An 18,365-nucleotide genomic window follows, 5' to 3' on the forward strand; every position below is an offset into this window, starting at 1 on the left:
CTCCTCTGATGCTGCTTGGCCTGCTGTGTTCATCCAGCTCTACACCTCGTTATCTCAGATTCTCCAGCATCTGCAGGTCCTACTATCTCTAAAATAGTTTACTTACCAGGAGGTCTATTCTTGGGTTCACAGGATTTTGCAGGTATTGCATCTTTTGGTGGCAATGGTCTGCGAAGAAGTTGTGGATGTTCTGACATATTGTACCTGGTTCAAACCTGTAGGGTTGATTGAATTGACAACAATCCGTTAATTGAAACAAATGCTAAATTTTACATTAAATGGAGCATGAGTGACATGTTAAATTAATTGCATTTTTTAATACCCTGAAGTGCTATTGCACACAACCGAGTGACCTTCACACTACCAACATCACTGTGATTCTTTTCCCCCGACTTTTTTTTAAACTAATAACCACCTCACCAGTGTAGCCAATCCAATATTTACATGCAAAGCCCATTTTGGGCAATGCAAACCATCCAAGGTGACGGGCAGGATGGTAAGGAGAGCAAGAAGGCACGAAATCAAATGAATTGAAGGGGGAAATAAAGCAAAGTATCCCCCATGGTGCTCACCGCTGTCTAAAGTCAATTAATTGCTCCAAGAGACCACAAAGAAAACTTCTCAGTTGTTCCTTCAATTACCGTTTTACCTTTATCTATTGTGGCACATTTTGGTACTTAGCAGAAATGCTAATGTGTAATTGGGTAGAGCCAATCACCAAACCTACATTTGATAAATGCGTTTTATGTCCTTAGAGCATCCAATCTATCTTCTAAGAATTACTTTTCAAGTGTCATTACTGCTTACACCTAAGCAAGCACAGCGAGGTCTCACAAACAGAAATGAGAATAATGAGCAGTTAGCCAGCTTGTCTTTTTTTGATGGTGTTGTTTGAGTGATAAATAGTGACTAGGACAAGTCCCTACCATATTTCAGAGCACCATGGAACCTTTGGCAAGTGAAACATGTCATCCCAGATCAGGCAGCACTACTTTGCTACTGCACTGAAATTATTGTGTGCTCAAGTCCTGGAAACTAAGCTTTAACTCCCAACTAAGGATGAGCAAACACAAATAAAAAGCACGAACAAAAACAAAGTTGCTGGAAAAACTCAGCAGATCTGGCAACATCTGTGAAGGAGAAAACAGAGTTAACGTCGGTGTCCCTTCCTCAGAACTTATGAGGATGGGTCACCAAGCCGAAACGTTAACTCTGTTTTCTCCTTCAAAGACCACAACCTGATCTGCTTGCAGGCTACAGCACAGAAGACCATTCAGTCCATCATCTCTGTGCAGTTCTCTGCAAGAGCAATTCATTTAGTGTCCCTCTGCCACCTTTTCCTAATTGTCTTATTTATTTTTCCCCTTCAGATATTGATGCCAGGCCTAACCTTTACCATATTTTGGTAAAGTCTTTTATTCAAGTTTCATAAAGCATTGCTCTCTGTGAAACCCAGGGAGTTTTCTCGTGCAATCATCCCAAACTCGCTCATTTGGGCAGCACGGTGGCTCAGTGATTAACACTGCGCCTCACAGTGCCAGGGACCAGGGTTTGATTCTAGCTTTCAGTGACTGACTGTATCGAGGCTGCATATTCTCCCCACGTCTGTGTGGGCTTCCTCAGGGTGTTCCGGTTTTCCCCTACAGTCCAAAGATGTGCAGGTTAGGTGGATTGGCTATGTTAAATTGCTCACAGTGTGTAGAGTGGCAAATGAAGGTAGGGTAGGGGGCGGGTCTGGGTGGGATGTTATTTGGAGCGTTGGAGTGGACTCAATGGGGCCAAATGGCCTGCTTCCACACCATAGGGATTCTATGATTCTAACTGCCTATCATCGCCCCCCCCATGGTGTCCCTCGTGTCCAATGGTAGTCCAAATTCCTCGTCGTACTGTTAAGAACTTGTCTCTGCTGGGTTATCCTGGAATACACTGGTATCCCTGGCACTGATGCCATTTTTAAAACCTTCTACCCGCAAACAAGTACAGTCAGTCCGTATCTTGCATGGTTCAAGACATCTACCCTGGAATTGGGAGAAGGAGAAATTAGTGACCCTATTTGTGGATAGGGAGCCAGAGATTCTGGTGGATGGGAGTGATGCAGACGGGAGAATTCCACTTTTCCAAAGTTAAGGCAGAGGAGGCCATGAAACCAGAAGCTGCCAGCCCAGTCCATGGTCACGACCCGGATTAGTGCAGTCTGAGTCATCTGTACGAATGCCCAGCAGTGTAGGAAGGTCAGTGACCTTCTGCCAGAGATAAGTGCCAGCATCTTCTCTCTTGCTACCTCACACTTAATTGCTGTTACTGCACCTACCTCCCACAAGGCTTACAATCTATGACTGTCACGATTGCATGCAACATCTTCTTCATGCATTCTCACCAGCATCCCCCACCACAACCAGAACTATTGTTACTGCTTTGTACTACATACTCATTCATTTGGAACACATCAATAACCTTTCGTTTTAACATGGCTTGGGCAGCATTATCTTCCTTGATAATGACAGATGAAAAACAGTAAGTTAGTAACTCAGCAGTGCCTTTGCCTCCAATGTGTAAATCCCTTTTAGGTTCCTGATCAGCTCACTCCCCCTTTTACCAACTTATACTATTTATATGCCTATTGAAGGCTTTTGAATTTCTTATTTGTTAGCTCCCAATCTCTTCTGGTACTCTCTCTTTGCTTCTTGCATTGGTATCTTTCGTCCCCGTCTGAACCGTCTACATTGAGCCTGGTTCTCAATTATGCTATGAACTGGGTGGCAGTGTCTTCATCCCTTGAGCCGCAAGGTCCGGCTTCTGGTCCCGCCCTGGAAGTGTGCGTGCCATCAGGTTGATCAGCAATAGATGACCTGGTTCAGATCCTGCGAATTCGAGTCACATAAATGTGACAGCGTTGAAGGAGACCATTCGGCCCGTCGAAGGAGCCGAACGGAAGGCTCACCATTAATCCCTCTGCGGGGCGGCCGTTCGCTTCGAGGCCCAGGGCGGGTCGAGAGGACAAACCTTGCGTTTCGCCCCAAGTTCCTTCCTTCCTCCCTCCCCGACACGGGGACCTGCTCTCTCTCATTCACTCACCTGCGGCACCGCCATCGCCGCTCAGCACGGTCGTCCACGTTGTTTCTCCCCCCGCGCGCCTCCCTAACAACCGCCCTTAGCAACAACGGCTTCAGCAACCGCCACCTCACGCGCTTCCTGCAGCTGCAACTGGTATTCAACACCTGCGCAGAGTGGGCACTGAGGAGGAAAAAGAAGTTTTAATGTTTGTTGTCTTTTCCCCCCCCTCCAACACCAACCTTTGAACACCCTGTTTTTTTTAAAAAAGAAAGATGAGGGAAACTTTCTCTTTTTTTTTCAAAACAAGTACAGATTATATGAGAAAACGGGGGGCCCTCCCGACGCGCTCGCCGCGGGGAAACGTCCAGTGAAGTGACTGAGTGAGGCAACCGCTTGTCGCAATGGACCGGCAATGTTTTGCATACAAAAGGGCCGGCGTCAGGGATGGGGAGGGAGCTGGCGTTCAGCACTAACTCCGGCAGTGGAGGGGGAAGGACGCTCGCAGGTACTTCGAAAGCGCTGAGGGCGGTTCGTTACTTCCCCGTTCCCACGCGTTAAATGGCACCGGGGGGTTGGTGACCGTGATATATAACATTGCATCCATCTGCATTTATTAGAATCATGAATCATCGTATTTACAGCGCGGCTCAGTGCAAAATAAGCAAAAACGGGGTTTGGCGTGCTGAGTACGTGCAAGTTGTATTGCAGAAAAGGATACAGCATTTTTTATCCCCTCCCCAATGTCACCCTCCCTTCACTCAACGCAGAGAAATTAAAGCAGGGTTACCGGCCCCTCGGGCAATGTGACAAGCTGCGTTGATCTATTGACTGGGCTTTCATATGAAAATGTAAGTTGGGGGTTAATGGAATGCGTTTTTCCTATATTCGGGGCTGTAGGAACCACTGTTTAACCGCAAATTATATGAATTTTAAAGATACAAACTTTAATGTGCGTTAATATTTTGCAAAAAAGTGGGAATTTCGGCGACTGTTTTAACCACTGAGTTGGTGCCGTTTTCAGCCCCTCCTATTGCTTTGGGCTGTGCTGCTGCTGCATTGCTTCACAGTCCACTGTGAAATTAAAAGTATTGGTTAGGAAGCCTGTGGACCAAGAGTTATTGATGTAAAATTTTCAGTATGCAGAAAGGCTCCGTTATTTATGCAAAGGTTGCTAGAGCATGAAACGCTCTTTTAAAAAAAAAGCAAGGAGTAAATGAGGCAGAGGCGATTGCATCTTTTAAGGGAAACCTAGACAGAGCAAGCTGTAGGATTCGTTTTGGCTTGATTATAGCCTAGGGGAGCACAATGTGTGACCCAAAGGGCTATCTTCTAGTCTTTTTTTCTTTTATCATCTGTATGTTGATCCTGGAGGCTTGAGTTAGTTTCCATATATGAGCTGACAAATGCCAATCGCCAACTAAATGGCTGCCACCACACAGGCTGATTCCTGATATCAGTTTATGGATATTTTTGTTTTAATTTCACCAATTCCATTCAAAAGATTGAAGGAAAGTTAATGATGAAGCTGCTGAATAGTGGGCAAACGTTACTGTCCTGAGTAATTTCTGAAGCAGTGTTTTGTAACTGAGATGATTGGCCTCCATCAGCCATACCAGCTTCCTTAATGCAGGTATGACTCCAGCCGACGGAGTATTCACCCAATTCCTACTGACTGTAGAATCCCCATGGTCAAATGTTGCCTCGATGTTGGGGACAGTCTCACACTTTTAGCCCTGGAATTCAGCTCTTGGCCATATTTGATTTAAGGCTACAGCAACTCTGGTGATGAGTAGTCCTGACAGAACCTGAACTCAACATCACTGAGCAGATTATTGGTGAGTAAAATGCCACTTGATGATGTTCACAATTCCTTTCAAGAGTGTTCTGTACTGAGGAAGGCACCTCAGATTTGTTCATTTTTTTAAAAAAAGCCAGAATCTTTATTGTTCTAGTGGATACTTAAAGGACAACTTCTTGACATTATCCTGATGAAAGCAATCGGCTCTGCTCAACTTCCAGTTTTTCTGTAATCGTAGCATCCCATTTCAAGTTAAGCAAGAAAATGTGCTCAGATGGTTCTTTGTTTGTGATCCTAAGCAAATCGGAGAGCTTTGGTAGCTCATGAAAACCCTACCTAAATGCTCGCAGATTTGTAAGCATGGTGTTAAGATTGTTTGTGTGTTAGAAAATACTTTGACAAAGAAGAATTCCTCTGAAAACACGTTCATTCATGTATTCACCTCATCAGAAGCTCAGTGTTGTCTTATGATATGACCTACATCTTATTGCCCATGATTTACTGTTTCTTTGCCTTGGTGCATGTGCTGTCTGTTTCCTTGTCTATCTTTGTGGTTTACCATTTTCTGGTGTTTTGCCAAGTTCTGATGAATTGTGTGTAAACTGGATTGAAGTTTCCCAAATTCCTCTAAGGGGAGATCTTTTATTCTATGAATTAAGGAGATTTGTTTCCCTGAGTAATGGCAAATTTCCAAACTCTTCTCCTGAGTGAAAGGGTTGCGGCTGATCAAACCTTCCAAACCAAGCTCCTGCTCCTCACTTGCTGTATTTGGCATTTTTTCTTTATTGTTTATCTCGCACACAGTGTGCATGTTTGTTTTGGCGTCTAAGTCACTTGTAAATTGTTAGCAAAGATGCAATTTTTCAATTGTTTGTGAAAGTACTCTGGAAACAAATTCCATTTTTACTTTCAGAGATAGTAGGAACTGCAGATGCTGGAAAATCTGAGATAACAAGGTGTAGAGCTGGATGAACACAGCAGGCCGAGCAGGAAGGCTGATGTTTCGGGCCTAGACCCTTCACCAGAAATGGGGGAGGGGAAGGGGGTTCTGAAATAAATAGGGAGAGAGGGGGAGGTGGACAGAAGATGGATAGAGGAGAAGATAGGAGGAGAGGAAACAGACAGGTCAAAGAGGTGGGGATGGAGCCAGTAAAAGTGAGTGTAGGTGGGGAGGTAGGGAGGAGATAGGTCTATCCAGGGAGGACGGACAGGTCAAGGGGCTTGGATGAGGTTAGTAGGTAGGAAATGGGGGTGCAGCTTGAGGTGGGAGGAGGGGATAAGTGGGAGGAAGAACAGGTTAGGGAGGCGGGGACGAGCTGGGCTGGTTTTGGGATGCGGTAGGGGGAGGGGAGATTTTGAAGCTTGTGAAATCCACATTGATACCATTGGGCTGCAGGGTTCCCAAGCAGAATGAGTTGCTCTTCCTGCAACCTTCGGGTGGCATCGTTGTGGCACTGCAGGAGGCCCAGGATGGACATGTCGTCTGAGGAATGGGAGGGGGAATTGAAATGGTTCGTGACTGGGAGGTGCAGTTGTTTATTGCGAACCGAGCGTAGGTGTTCTGCAAAGCGGTCCCCAAGCCTCCACCTGGTTTCCCCAATGTAGAGGAGGCCACAACGGGTACAGCAGATGCGGTATACCACATTAGCAGATGTGCAGGTGAACATCCTTTTTTTTTTTTTTTTTTTTTTGGGGCCTGGGATGGGGGTGAGGGAGGAGGTGTGGGGAGAGATGTAGCACTTCCTGCGGTTGCAGGGAAAAGTGCTGGGTGTGGTGGGGCTGGAGGGAGTATGGAGCGGACAAGGGAGTCACGGAGAGAGTGGTCCCTCCGGAAAGCAGATAAGGGTGGGGAGGGAGAAATGTCTTTGGCGGTGGGGTCGGATTGCAGATGGCGGAAGTGTCGGAGGATGATGCGTTGGATCTGGAGGTTGGTGGGGTGGTACGTGAGGACGAGGGGGATTCTTTTTTTTGGTTGTTATTGCGGGGACGGGGTGTGAGGGATGAGTTGCAGGAAATGCGGGAGACACGGTCGAGGGCGTTCCCGACCACTGAAGGAGGGGGATGTTGCGGTCCTTGAAAAACGAGGACATCTGAGATGTACGGGAGTGGAATGCCTCCTCCTGGGAGCAGATGTGGCAGAAGCGAAGGAATTGGGAATAGGGAATGGGCCCAAGCTATGCCTGCCTCTTTGTAGGTTACGTGGAACAATCCCTCTTCCGTACCTACACTGGCCCTAAACCCCACGTCTTCCTCCGTTACATTGAGGAGCTCGAACAGTTCATCCACTTCACCAACACCTTCCACCCCAACCTTAAGTTCACCTGGACCATCTCTAACACCTCTCTCGCCTTCCTGGACACCTCTGTCTCCATCTCGGGCAACCACCTAGAAACCGATATCCATTTCAAGCCCACTGACTCCCACAGCTACCTAGAATACACCTCCTCCCACCCACCTTCCTGCAAAAATGCCATCCCCAAATGCAGGAACAGCAACTCCTATATTCCGCTTGGGAACCCTGCAGCCCAATGGCATCAATGTGGATTTCACAAGCTTCAAAATCTCCCCTCCCCCTACCACATCCCAAAACCAGCCCAGCTTGTCCCCGCCTCCCTAACCTGTTCTTCCTCCCACCTATCCCCTCCTCCCACCTCAAGCTGCACCCCCATTTCCTACCTACTAACCTCATCCAGCCCCCTTGACCTGTCCGGCCTCCCTGGATAGACCTATCTCCTCCCTACCTCCCCACCTACACTCACCTTTACTGGCTCTATCCCCGCCTCTTTGACCTGTCTGTTTCCTCTCCACCTATCTTCTCCTCTATCCATCTTCTATCTGCCTCCCCCTCTCTCCCTATTTATTTCAGAACCCCCTTCCCCTCCCCCACTTCTGATGAAGGGTATCGGCCCGAAACGTCAGCCTTCCTGCTCCTGTGATGCTGCTTGGCCTGCTGTGTTCATCCAGCTCTACACCTTGTTATCCGTTTTTACTTTGTTTTTATTCTTAAATTGCACAAGGTGCACTGTACTGGCAACTTTAGTTTAGAAGGGATTACTTGTTCTTTGCAAGCTATTTTTAATTGAATTCTTCATTTTTTTTTTACAGTGTTAGTTTAAACCCACTGGGGCCCCATTACACAAAGCATGACTTGACCACTTCCTCTCATGATCAGGAACATAACTGCAATCAAGCCTCATGCTGTGGCACAATGTCGCCACTGAGCCATGAGCCATCTCAACTATTCCCTTTATGACAACAGTGTGTTTTTGAATCTACACACTTCCCTTCAAGGGGGACCCTGTGGACCAGTGGAAGGATTCACTGGCTACAACATGAATATGCTTTCCCTTGCCCTAATAACTAACCTGGGTCAGTAGGGAAGTTTCTCCTCTGTGGCAGCATCCTCTCACCCACTGCAACCACTAGATCTCAACCCAGAGTTGCTAGCATAGAGTGAGGTTCAAATCCTACTGACTCAAATGTGGATGTCATCATTAAGCCCAAGGCTAAACTCGTGTTGCTTTTTCTTTTGCAAGGATCCAGCATTACTGTATCCACAGCCAATTAAATAATGCCTCCCTGGCTATTGGCTGGGACTGCCTGGTTACAAGATTTGAAGAACTATCAATTTTCTCTTGTTCTTGTTCTTAGTTCAGAGTTACAAAGAATATGGAAGTGGGGCATTCGTAGTGAAAATGCTCTGTTTTGATTGTGGATGGATGTGAAAATAGTGCTGCCTACATTCCTTTTGTCTTTCATTGGACTTCAAAGAGAGAATATAGTAAAACAAGTGTCTTCAATGTGGAAGTTGTAATCATACAAAAAAATGCACCTAGTCAAAGATGGAGACATTAGAACATTTTGTTTTCCAAAAGTTGGTATGATGTCACAATACATCCTTAGTTATTGTACAACGTTACCCTGCTGCACTTGTAAATGGCTTTGTATGCTGGGAAAAGAAGTTAAGGTATCGAACCTCATTACATCAGCTGCTTGCTGTGATTCAACTATTCATCTTTTTTTTAAGCAATATGTATGCGACTGACATGAGGTAGAATTGAATTTGTGGCGTTGGTGTCTTCCCAAGAAAGGTACCTCCTATTTCACATCAGTAATCGTATAGACACTGGTCTGTTATTCTTTTGACTGATTCTAAACTGGTGTAGTGTTTACTACTCTAGAGCATTAAATGCAACATTGCCATGTGTTTTATTTATATACAAGAGAAGGTAGTGGTCCAGGAGCACACTGTTTTTAAAAAAAACAATGAAGGATTGCAAGACATGTTAACAGAATTTAGAATAGAACAGTGAGTTAATTTCAGAATGTTTCATGTGTGTATTTGTGGTATTCTTGGTCTGATCATCACTGTTTGTTTCCGTGCCCACCTAGTTCCATTTCCCTTTTATGGCCGTGGGTATCAGGTATACTGGAAACCTGCTGCCTGGGACCTAATCTAGAGAAACTGCATCAAGCCATTCATCATTTCACTTTAGTTCCTTGCTCTTGACTGGCAGAGCAGAATAGCTAGTTACTAATAATTATTGCTGCCATGTTACACCATGCATGCTATTGCCAAAGGTTGTTATATCCTACTGCCTAGTGATTTCTGACCACATGTGGTAGTTTTCAGAATCCTTTCTTCAATATTTCCTACAGCCAGTCATCCAAGCAAATTGAAGGATTCCATGCCGGTAATGTGGAGTTTTGACCAAGATTTTGCATAGCTATGGTGCAAGTGTTTTCTACAAGAACATAGAAAATAGGTGTAGAAGTAGGCCCTTTGAGCCTGCACCACTGTTCAAAACGATCATGGTTGATTGTGCTATTTCATTAAACCACTCCCACTTTCTCTCCATAACCCCTTGACCCCTTTAGTCGCAATGTCCTTGGCCAGCTCCCTGTTCAATATATCTAATGAATTGGCCCCAACAGCTTTCTGTGGCATAGAATTCCACAGGTTCATAACTCTGAGTGAAGAAATTCTTCCTTATCTCAGTGCTGAATGGCTTGTTCCTTTATTCTTAGACCGTGACTCCTAGTTCTGGACTTCCTCCAACATTGGGAAGGTTCTTCCTGCCTCTACCCTGTCCAGTCCCATAGGATTTTGTTCCTGTGAGATCCCCTGTTATTCTTCAAAATGCCAGTGGGAAAGCCCAGTCAAACCCAATTGGTTCCTGAATTTTGTCTGTCATCTGCAAGGTTGAGATCCAGCTTATGCACAGCTACTGTACAAGTTAGGTTGAAACAGGTATCATCAGAGATGTAGATAAGCAAGTAAGCCACTATAGAATGATCTATCAGAAAGATAGATCGTGGCCAAGAAGCACTGACGCTTATTGTGATAGTAGTAAATATGGACACTGGATTTTAACTTTCATCAGCTGATTGTTGTACCCAAGATCTTTCACACCTTAAAAAGATTTTTAAAAGGTAGAAACATAGACCTAAAATGGCTGCACTGGTCAGCTGCTTACAGATTGAGGCAAACTTTGCGAGACCCATGTGGAATAAACAAAACTGTCTGCACTAAAATTATAGTTTTAATTTCAAGGTATTGAAACCAGCAAACAAGCTTGCACCAAGAAATTTTAATCCCATGTTTTGATTGCAGCTATACTTTCACATTGGGTCTGCTAATTAGTCAGCTTGGAAAGACAGTGGAGCCGGACTCAAGAATACACAACGGAGATATATTTTGGCAGCTGTTTTTTGAACAGCAGGAAGGAGAAATGAATTTATAACGAAGAACTAGAAGACCCACTCACTCTGTTTCCTTGCCTGTTTCTCTTCATCCTGGAAAGCAGCAAAAGTAAATTGGGGAATAACCATTTTCTGAAAACTCTATCTTTTAAGCTTTGCCAGTGCAGAAGGTCCATGGAAAATAATTAAACAATTGTAGTCCCAAGTTAAAAATCATAAACCTCAATAAATCCCTGAGGACTTTTAAACTGGGTAACCTTTATTCTCCCTACCTGTATCAGACAGTTTCCCTTTTAAACTTGTTACCTGTGTTTATGTCTCTCCATTTTAATATCAGTTTTTATTTTTTCAAGTAAGACTTTTCTTTCTTTCACTTGGGAATTCTTTGTAATTGGCTTATTTATTTAGATCTTGTTAATTACATCTTTAATTGATGAATGATAGCTATATGCTGAAGGGAAAAAGAGATTTGTTGCCACTGAGGGGATTTAAAAACAGAAGTTGATTTTTTTTTTTTATTCCCCTCCTCACTTGGTCATAACATAATTATGTATCTGAAGATCAGAGTAGATGTGACATTTAAATACCAGGTAGGGGGCTGTTAGAGAGGGAGCGCGAGAGTGAAAGAGGACACACGAGGACAGAGGAGAGGACAGAGGAAAGGACAGGGCCATGTCTAGAAACTTTGATTACCCTGCCCCAGCCGCCTCCATTGGTGTGTTAAAAGTCATTCTTTGAGGAATGTTATTTCCCATTTTTTGTTCTTTTTGTGATATGTGTTAAATTTCATTTGCTGGAATTCTGTGACCTGAGGCCCCTCTTGTGGGGCAGTGGTAGTGTCCCTACCTCTAGGTTCAAGTCCCACCTGCTCCAGATGTGTGACATAACATGTCTGAACAGGTTGATTTAGATACAAGTATTTTCCTTGATCGGATTGTACCTGTCCTCCATCGTAAATCAACTGTGCACACATTCGGTTATGAATACAGGACCATTTCATAAGTTATTAACTGTACACGTAGTAACTCTAGACCTTCACTGAGCCACCATGTTACCCCAGTTGTTAGTACTACTGCCTCACAGCATCAGGGACCCAGGTTCGATTCCAACCTCGAGTGGATTCTGTGTGGAGTTTTCACATTCTCCCCGTCTCTGCATGGGTTTCCTCTGAGTGCTCCAGTTTCCTGCCACGGTCCAAAGATGCGCAGTTTAGGTGGTTTGGCCATGCTAAATTGTCCGTAGCCTGCATATCCCGGAATGCTAGGTGGATTAGCCATGATAAATGTGATGCAGTAGGAACCTGGGTGGGATGCTCTTCGGAGGGTCAGTGTGGACTTGATGGGCTGAATAGCACTTTAGGGAATCTATGATGTACAGTAATGGACATATCTCCCCAGTAAAAATGAATGCCTCTGTAGAATACCTACTGTTCCCTGTCTCTCTCAACCAATTGAGTGTCTACCTGTATGTCTTGACAAGCATTCATTTGCCCAGTGTTTGTGGAGCATCCTTTTCACATGGAACTTTAACAATAGTTTTTGAAGAACTACTGTAAAGTATCTAGCTCTGTGGGTGGCTCGATGGCTCAGTGGTTAGCGGCGCTGCCTCTCAGCGCCAGGGACTCAGGTTCAATTCAAGCCTCAAGGAACATGTGTGTATAGAGTTAGCATGTTCTCCCCATGGATTTCCCTGGGTGCTCCAGTTTCCTCCCACTATCCAAAAATGTGCAGGTTAGGTGGATCGGCCATGGTAAATGCAGAGTTACGGAGATAGGGTGGAGGCTGGGGTCTAGGTGGGATGCTCTTCAGATGAGTGGACCTGATGGGCTGAATGGCCTCTTTCCACACTGTAGGGATTCTTTGATTCCATGACTTAGGCCCTGGTTGTCTTCAGCTGCTTTATCAGTGATCTCTCTCTTCCATTATTGGGTCAAAAGTGAAGTAGTTGTTCCCATATGCAGCAAAGCCTGAGCTGATAAATAGCAAGTAATATTTGTGTCACGAGCAACAGCTGTCTCCAACAAGAGAGCCTAACCATTTCCTAATGTTGTGCAATCACATTACAATTTTCAATATGATGGGGTCAGCATTGAGGAGGAGTTCAGCTGTAACAGGTACACAAAAGTTGTGTAGGCTGGGTATTCTGCAGCCAGTTGTTCACCTTCACTCTTCAACAGTTCCCATCGTCCCAAGTCACCATTGTGTTGGAATACTGTCCATTTACTTGGATGAATGCAGCTCCAACAACACACACAGTTTGATATAATCTGTTCGGGCAGCTTCCCACTTTAAACATCTCTCATTCCGTGTAGCTGCTGTATGGCTTCATTGCACCTGGATGGCCCAGATTTTCTTCTGTGGGCTTTGGCAAGTTGCCACAGCTTCTTTGGAAGTCCAGCTCAAACCTGAAAACTCTTCCCAGAGAAGAACTACCAGGAACTTCCTAAACTGACATCTTCATTGTGTGGGTTGCAATACCTCGAGCAATTTCCCCTCCAAGCTGCTCGCAGACCATCCTGTCTTGGAAGTATATCATCATCCTTTTGCTGTTGCTGGATCAAAGTCCTGGAACTCCGTCCCTAACAACAAGGAACCTCCAAGGACTGCAGCAGTTCAAGAGGGCAGCTCACCACCACCTTCTCAAAGCCAATTAGGAATGGGCAGTGAATGCTCACTTAAGCTAGTGACGTACATGTCCTATGAACATACCATCTTATCAGTCAGGAGCAGGAGTAAGCAATTTAACACCTCGAACCTGCAGTGCCATGTAACAACTTCATGGCTGATTTGATGTATAATTTCCAATCTATATTCCTGCCCACCACTTTCAACCCTTGTTTATTAAGAATCTATCCAGTCTGCCTTAAAAAATATTCAAAGACCCTGTTTCCATCACCTTTTGAGGAAGAGAGTTCCAAAGACTTCCCATCATCTAAAAGAAAATTATGCCACATTCTCTGTCTAAAATTGACTACCCTGTATTTTTAAACAGTAACCCCTATTTCTAGGTTCTCTCCCAAGAGGAGACATCCACTCTATATCTACCCTGCTGAGACTCCTCAGGATTGTATATGTTTCAATCATTACATTTCTATTAGCTTTCCTAATTACTTGCTGAACCTGCACAAACCTCTTTTTTGTTTCATGCACTGGCTCCCTCTGCACCTCGGAGCTTTGCAATCTCTTGCCAATGAGGCAATATGCTTCTTCCTGCCAAAATGGATAGTTTCACATCTTATCAATTTTATAATCCATTTGCCAGATCTTTGCCCATTAATCTAACGTACATATACCTTTAAAAACCGAAAGAACTGCGGATGCTGTAAATCAGGAACAAAACCAGAAGTTGCCGGAAAAGCTCAGCAGGTCTGGCAGCATCTGTGAAGGAGAAAACAGAGTTAACGTTTCGTGTCCTCAGAACTGATGGTGGCTGGGAAAACGTCAGCTTCTTTGCAAAAAAAATAGGGAGGTGGGTGGGTGGGGTAGGGAGTAAACAATAGGATAGAGCCCAAAGAGAGAGAGACAGTTGGACAGACAAAGGAGTTGCTAACGATCAGGCTGGGAGGGTGAATAGTTGTTAATGGGGACTGTTAGTGACTAACAGGGGGTGTGTAATGGCAGGCTATGTGGTAACAAGTCCTGGTGTGTGGGTGGGGGGCTGGGACATGGAAGAGTTTAGGTCCTAAAATTATTGAACTCAATATTGAGTCCGGAGGGCTGTAGGGTCCCCAAGCGGAAAATGAGGTGTTGTTCCTCCAGCTTACGTTGGGCTTCACTGGAACACTGCAGCAAGCCAAAGACAGATGTTGGCCAGGGAGCAGGATTGTGCATTGAAGTGGCAGGCAACAGGTGGTTCAGGGTCTTCTTTACGAGCAGAACGTAGATGTTCTGCAAAGCAGTCGCCAAGTCTATGTTTCATTTTCCCCAATGTAGAGGAGACCACATTGTGAGCAGCGAATGCAGTAGACTAGATTCTGGGAAGTGCAGGTGAAGTGTTGCTTCACCTGGTGGGTATGTTTTGGGCCCTTGGATTACTGGGGAGGGAGGAGGTAAATGGGGCAGGTATTGCACCTTCGCTGGTTACAGGGGAAGGTGCTGTAGGGCTGTGGGGAGGTGTTGGGGGTGAAGGAAGTGTGGACCAGGGTGTCCCGGAGGGAACGTCCCTGCGGAAGGCAGACAGGGGAGGGGAATATGTGTCTGCTGGTGGCGGAAATGGCATCTGATGATCTTCTTCTGGATGTGGATACTGGTGGGATGGTAGGTGAGGATAAGGGGAATCCTATCGTTGTTGCGGGAGGGAATAGAAGGGGTGAGGGCGGAAGTGTGGGAGATGGGTTGGACCTGGTTGAGGGCCCTTTCGACAACGGAGCTGGGTAATCCTTGGTTGAGGAAGAAGGTGGATATTTCGGAGGCTCCCTTGTCAAAGGCCTCACCTGAACATATGTGATGGAGACGGAGGAACTGAGAGAATGGGATGGAGTCTTTACAGGAAGTGGGGTGTGAGGATGTATAGTCCAGGTAGTTGTGGGAGTCTGGGTTTGTAATGGATATTAGTGGCCAGTCTATCCCCAGAAATGGAAACCGAGATGTCGAGGAAGAGAAGGGAGGAGTCGGAGATAGACCAGGTGAAAGTGAGGGCAGGGTGGAAATTGGAGGCGAAATTGATGAAGTTTTCTAATTCCAGACGAGAGAGGGAAACAGCATCGATGTATTGGAGAAAGAGTTGTGGGTGGGGGCCGGGATAGGACAGGAACAAGGAATGTTCCATGTACCCCACGAAGAGACAGGCATAACTAGGGCCCATGCGGGTACCCATGGCAACCCCTCTTACCTGAAGAAAATGAGAGGAGTTGAAAGAAAAGATGTTGAGGGTGAGGACAAGCTTAGCCAAGCGGAGGTGGGTGGGGTGGTTCAGGCCTTTGCTCCAGGAAGAAGCGGAGACCCCTAAGACTCTCCTGGTGGGGAATGGACGTTTAAAGGGATTGCACATCCATGGTAAACAGGAGGTGGCTGGAGCCAGTAAACTGGAAATTTTGAAACCAGCGTAAGGTGTCAGATGAATCATGGATGTATGTGGGTAGGGATTGGACCAGGGGTGAGAAGACTGAGTCAAGGTAGGAAGAGAGAAGTTCTGTGGGGCACGAGCAGGCTGAAACAATGGGTCTGCCCGGATAGTCCTGTTTGTGGATTTTTGGCAGGAGGTAGAAACGAGTTGTGCGGGTTTGGGGGACTGTTAGCTTGGAAGCGGAGTGGGGAGATCACTAGATGAAATGAGATCAGTAACCGTAGTGGATACGATGGCCTGATGTGTCATGGTGGGGTCATGATCCAGGGGAAGGTAGGAGGAGGTATCTGAGAGTTGGCACTCGGCCTGTACAAGGTAGAGGTCAGTACACCAGACTACAACAGCACCACCCTTATCGGCAGGCTTAATGACAAAGTCCGGGTTAGATCTGAGTGCACAGAGTGCAGTCAGTTCGGAGGGAGATAGGTCGGATTTGGTGAGAGGGGACAGCGAAATTGAGGCAACTGATGTCACGTCGACAGTTCTCCATGAAAAGATCGAGTGCAGGTAAAAGGCCGGAGAGAGGGGCCCAGGTGGAGGGAGAGTGTTGGAGTTGGGCAAAGCGGTCTGTGGGACGGGGAGAGGACTCTTCTCCAAAGAAATGGGCACGGAGGCGAAGACGGCGGAAGAAGAGTTTGGCGTCGTGTCGTGCCCGAAATTCTTTAAGGTGGCGACGTAGAGGGATAAAACTGAGGCCTTTGCTGAGTACGGAACATTCAGCATCAGAGAGCGGAAGGTTAGGAGGGATGGTGAATACCCGACAGGAGGTGGGGCGGTTGGGGGAGAGGATAGAGTCAGAGGGAAGGGGAGGAGAGGTAGGTTCCAGAGGGCCATGGGTATTTTTGAGTTGTTGCATCTTGTGGGCCTTGATGCCTGAAAGGAAAAGAAAAAGTTTCTTGTTGGCACGACAAATGAGCTGGAGGATGAAGTGGAATTGCAGAGTGGTGCAGCCCTGAGCCAGTGCGTTGCAATGCTGTTGACATCTTTTGACATGCCACCTACCTTTATGTAATGAGATGCTTTTTCTTTAAGTTTGATACTATCAAACTTAGTTTTAGTTAACCACGATGGTAGGTTCGCCCTTGGGAGTTTTTCTAATGAAAAGCACCTATGTAAACTTGTCACACTACAACAGCACATTTTTCTGTGAGTGGTTCAATTGTAGTACCTCCAATGTGGCACAATGTGATTGCTGATTACTTGGGCGAGTTTTGAAATAAATGCACACAAAGGAATTTATAATGTGGAATATTGACAAATTCAGATTTATAATGATTAGAGGTCTAACTGCTAAGGATTTCATTTTAGTGCAGCTAAAATGTATGAGTTTGCTTGAATGCTGTCTTCATTTGTAATTAAAATTAAACTGAAAACTCTTTGAATTGTACTTATGAACCACACATTGCTTAAAACAACAAGCACTGCATGTGGAACTGCTTGCTTTAACTTGTTTCTGAACTATTGAGGCAGCTAATTATTCGGTCCTAGTGATATATTTCCAAATCAGTAGACCTAAGGTCTTTTTTTTGGGTTTTTTTCCCCTCGTTTTAACTTAGTGAAGGAAGAATTTGCTCAAGATTATTTGAGGCTATAGCTTGAAATTGTTAGAATTTTAAAAATTATAGCATAAGCTCCTTTTTCAGAGTGATTAAGCAGGTGAAACCAGTAAAATCGTTCGTGTGATAACTACCTCCTACTGAATTGCCTTATAAAGGCAAATCTTGCAAATATAGGATGACATGTTATACCACTCAAGGCACTTCCTTCCTCTTAATGCAGTCTTTGACATACTCTGCATATGTTCTCTGCTGACAGGAGAAACTGAGAACTCTTTAAGACTACCACAGAGCTTAAAACAAACCACCCTGCTTCTCTAAGGTAACGGTGAGAGTTGGATCTGTGTGTCTTGCTGTAAGAAATTCGCTGTTCTCTGCAAAAGAGTCAGTTAAGCTTTCATGTACTGGAATTAAGCAGTCAACTTGATTTGAGCATAGTCAATGCTGTAAGCATGTGATTATATCTTTTCATGAAAAAACGCAGGAAGTCTGTGGTGGTGTGATGGGACTTTCTACCAGGTAGACATATTGGCAGTCAGGCTGTGAAGATATAGTGGGTTGATTTTACAACTGTCGCTTTGAGATTTTTGAAAGGGGATCATTGAAAGTAGTAGAATGCAGTATTTGTTAACTAATTTGCTCTTTCTACAGTACACATTTGGCATGTTCAGGCCAAATTATGCACCTTTTTTAATATTTAGCAAGGTTACTCAGCATGATATTGGATCACAGAATGCAACATACTGTTAATACAGAGCTACATTCTGTTAATGCATCTTGTTCTTTTGCTTTTGGGTCTATTAGATTTAAAAATGGTACTTTCTGATTTAAATAGTGTTATTATTTTAAAGTCACTTTTGCTGGTGTCTGTTTTAGGGCCAAGGTGTCTTAAAACGCTGGGAACCTGCCAACTTATTTATTAGCGGAAATCAAAATTGTTACACGAAATCTGCAAGTAGCTGAAAGCTTACTTTTGTGATTTTTAAAATTGCATTTGAAAGATTCCAGAAAAGGAATTTTATTTTTAAATCTGTTCTAAGATTTTTAAAATGCTGCAAAGTCGTTATTTTGAGGCAACTTGGAATTTATCTTTGGACTTGTGATTAAGCCAAGATTGTGGTATTGGGCCCAGTGGATTTTCTAAGATTTACTTGGAAGTCTAAGTTTGATAACAACTACTGTAACCCATC

At 44.9% G+C, this 18,365-nt stretch overlaps 2 protein-coding genes across 7 annotated transcripts in view; one reads left to right on the forward strand and one right to left on the reverse strand.

Moving 5' to 3' along the window:
• LOC109917213 (leucine-rich repeat-containing protein 63-like) overlaps positions 1–3,384 on the reverse strand; it is a 29,888-nt gene extending 26,504 nt beyond the window's left edge. For 3 of the 4 annotated variants that reach the window (XM_048602900.1, XM_048602899.1, XM_048602897.1), the window contains exons 1-2: positions 3,076–3,282; positions 107–215 (exon numbers count right to left, since the gene is read on the reverse strand). In XM_048602900.1, the coding sequence (XP_048458857.1) occupies positions 107–197 (91 nt within the window). In that variant the 5' untranslated portion in view covers positions 198–215; positions 3,076–3,282. The other variant, XM_048602898.1, reaches the window with a different exon arrangement.
• A 75-nt stretch (positions 3,385–3,459) lies between these two features.
• Positions 3,460–18,365, forward strand: part of LOC109917214 (plastin-2-like) — a 69,200-nt gene continuing 54,294 nt past the window's right edge. Inside the window, exon 1 of one of the 3 annotated variants that reach the window (XM_020517006.2) lies at positions 3,460–3,559. The gene's annotated coding sequence lies outside the window, so the exon portion shown is untranslated. Of the gene's footprint in view, positions 3,560–3,698; positions 3,903–17,374; positions 17,498–18,365 lie in introns of those variants that run through there. The other 2 variants (XM_048602896.1, XM_048602893.1) reach the window with 2 other exon arrangements.

This window comes from Rhincodon typus, chromosome 11, assembly GCF_021869965.1.
Source record: "Rhincodon typus isolate 14 chromosome 11, sRhiTyp1.1, whole genome shotgun sequence".
Classification (NCBI taxonomy): Eukaryota; Metazoa; Chordata; class Chondrichthyes; order Orectolobiformes; family Rhincodontidae; genus Rhincodon; species Rhincodon typus.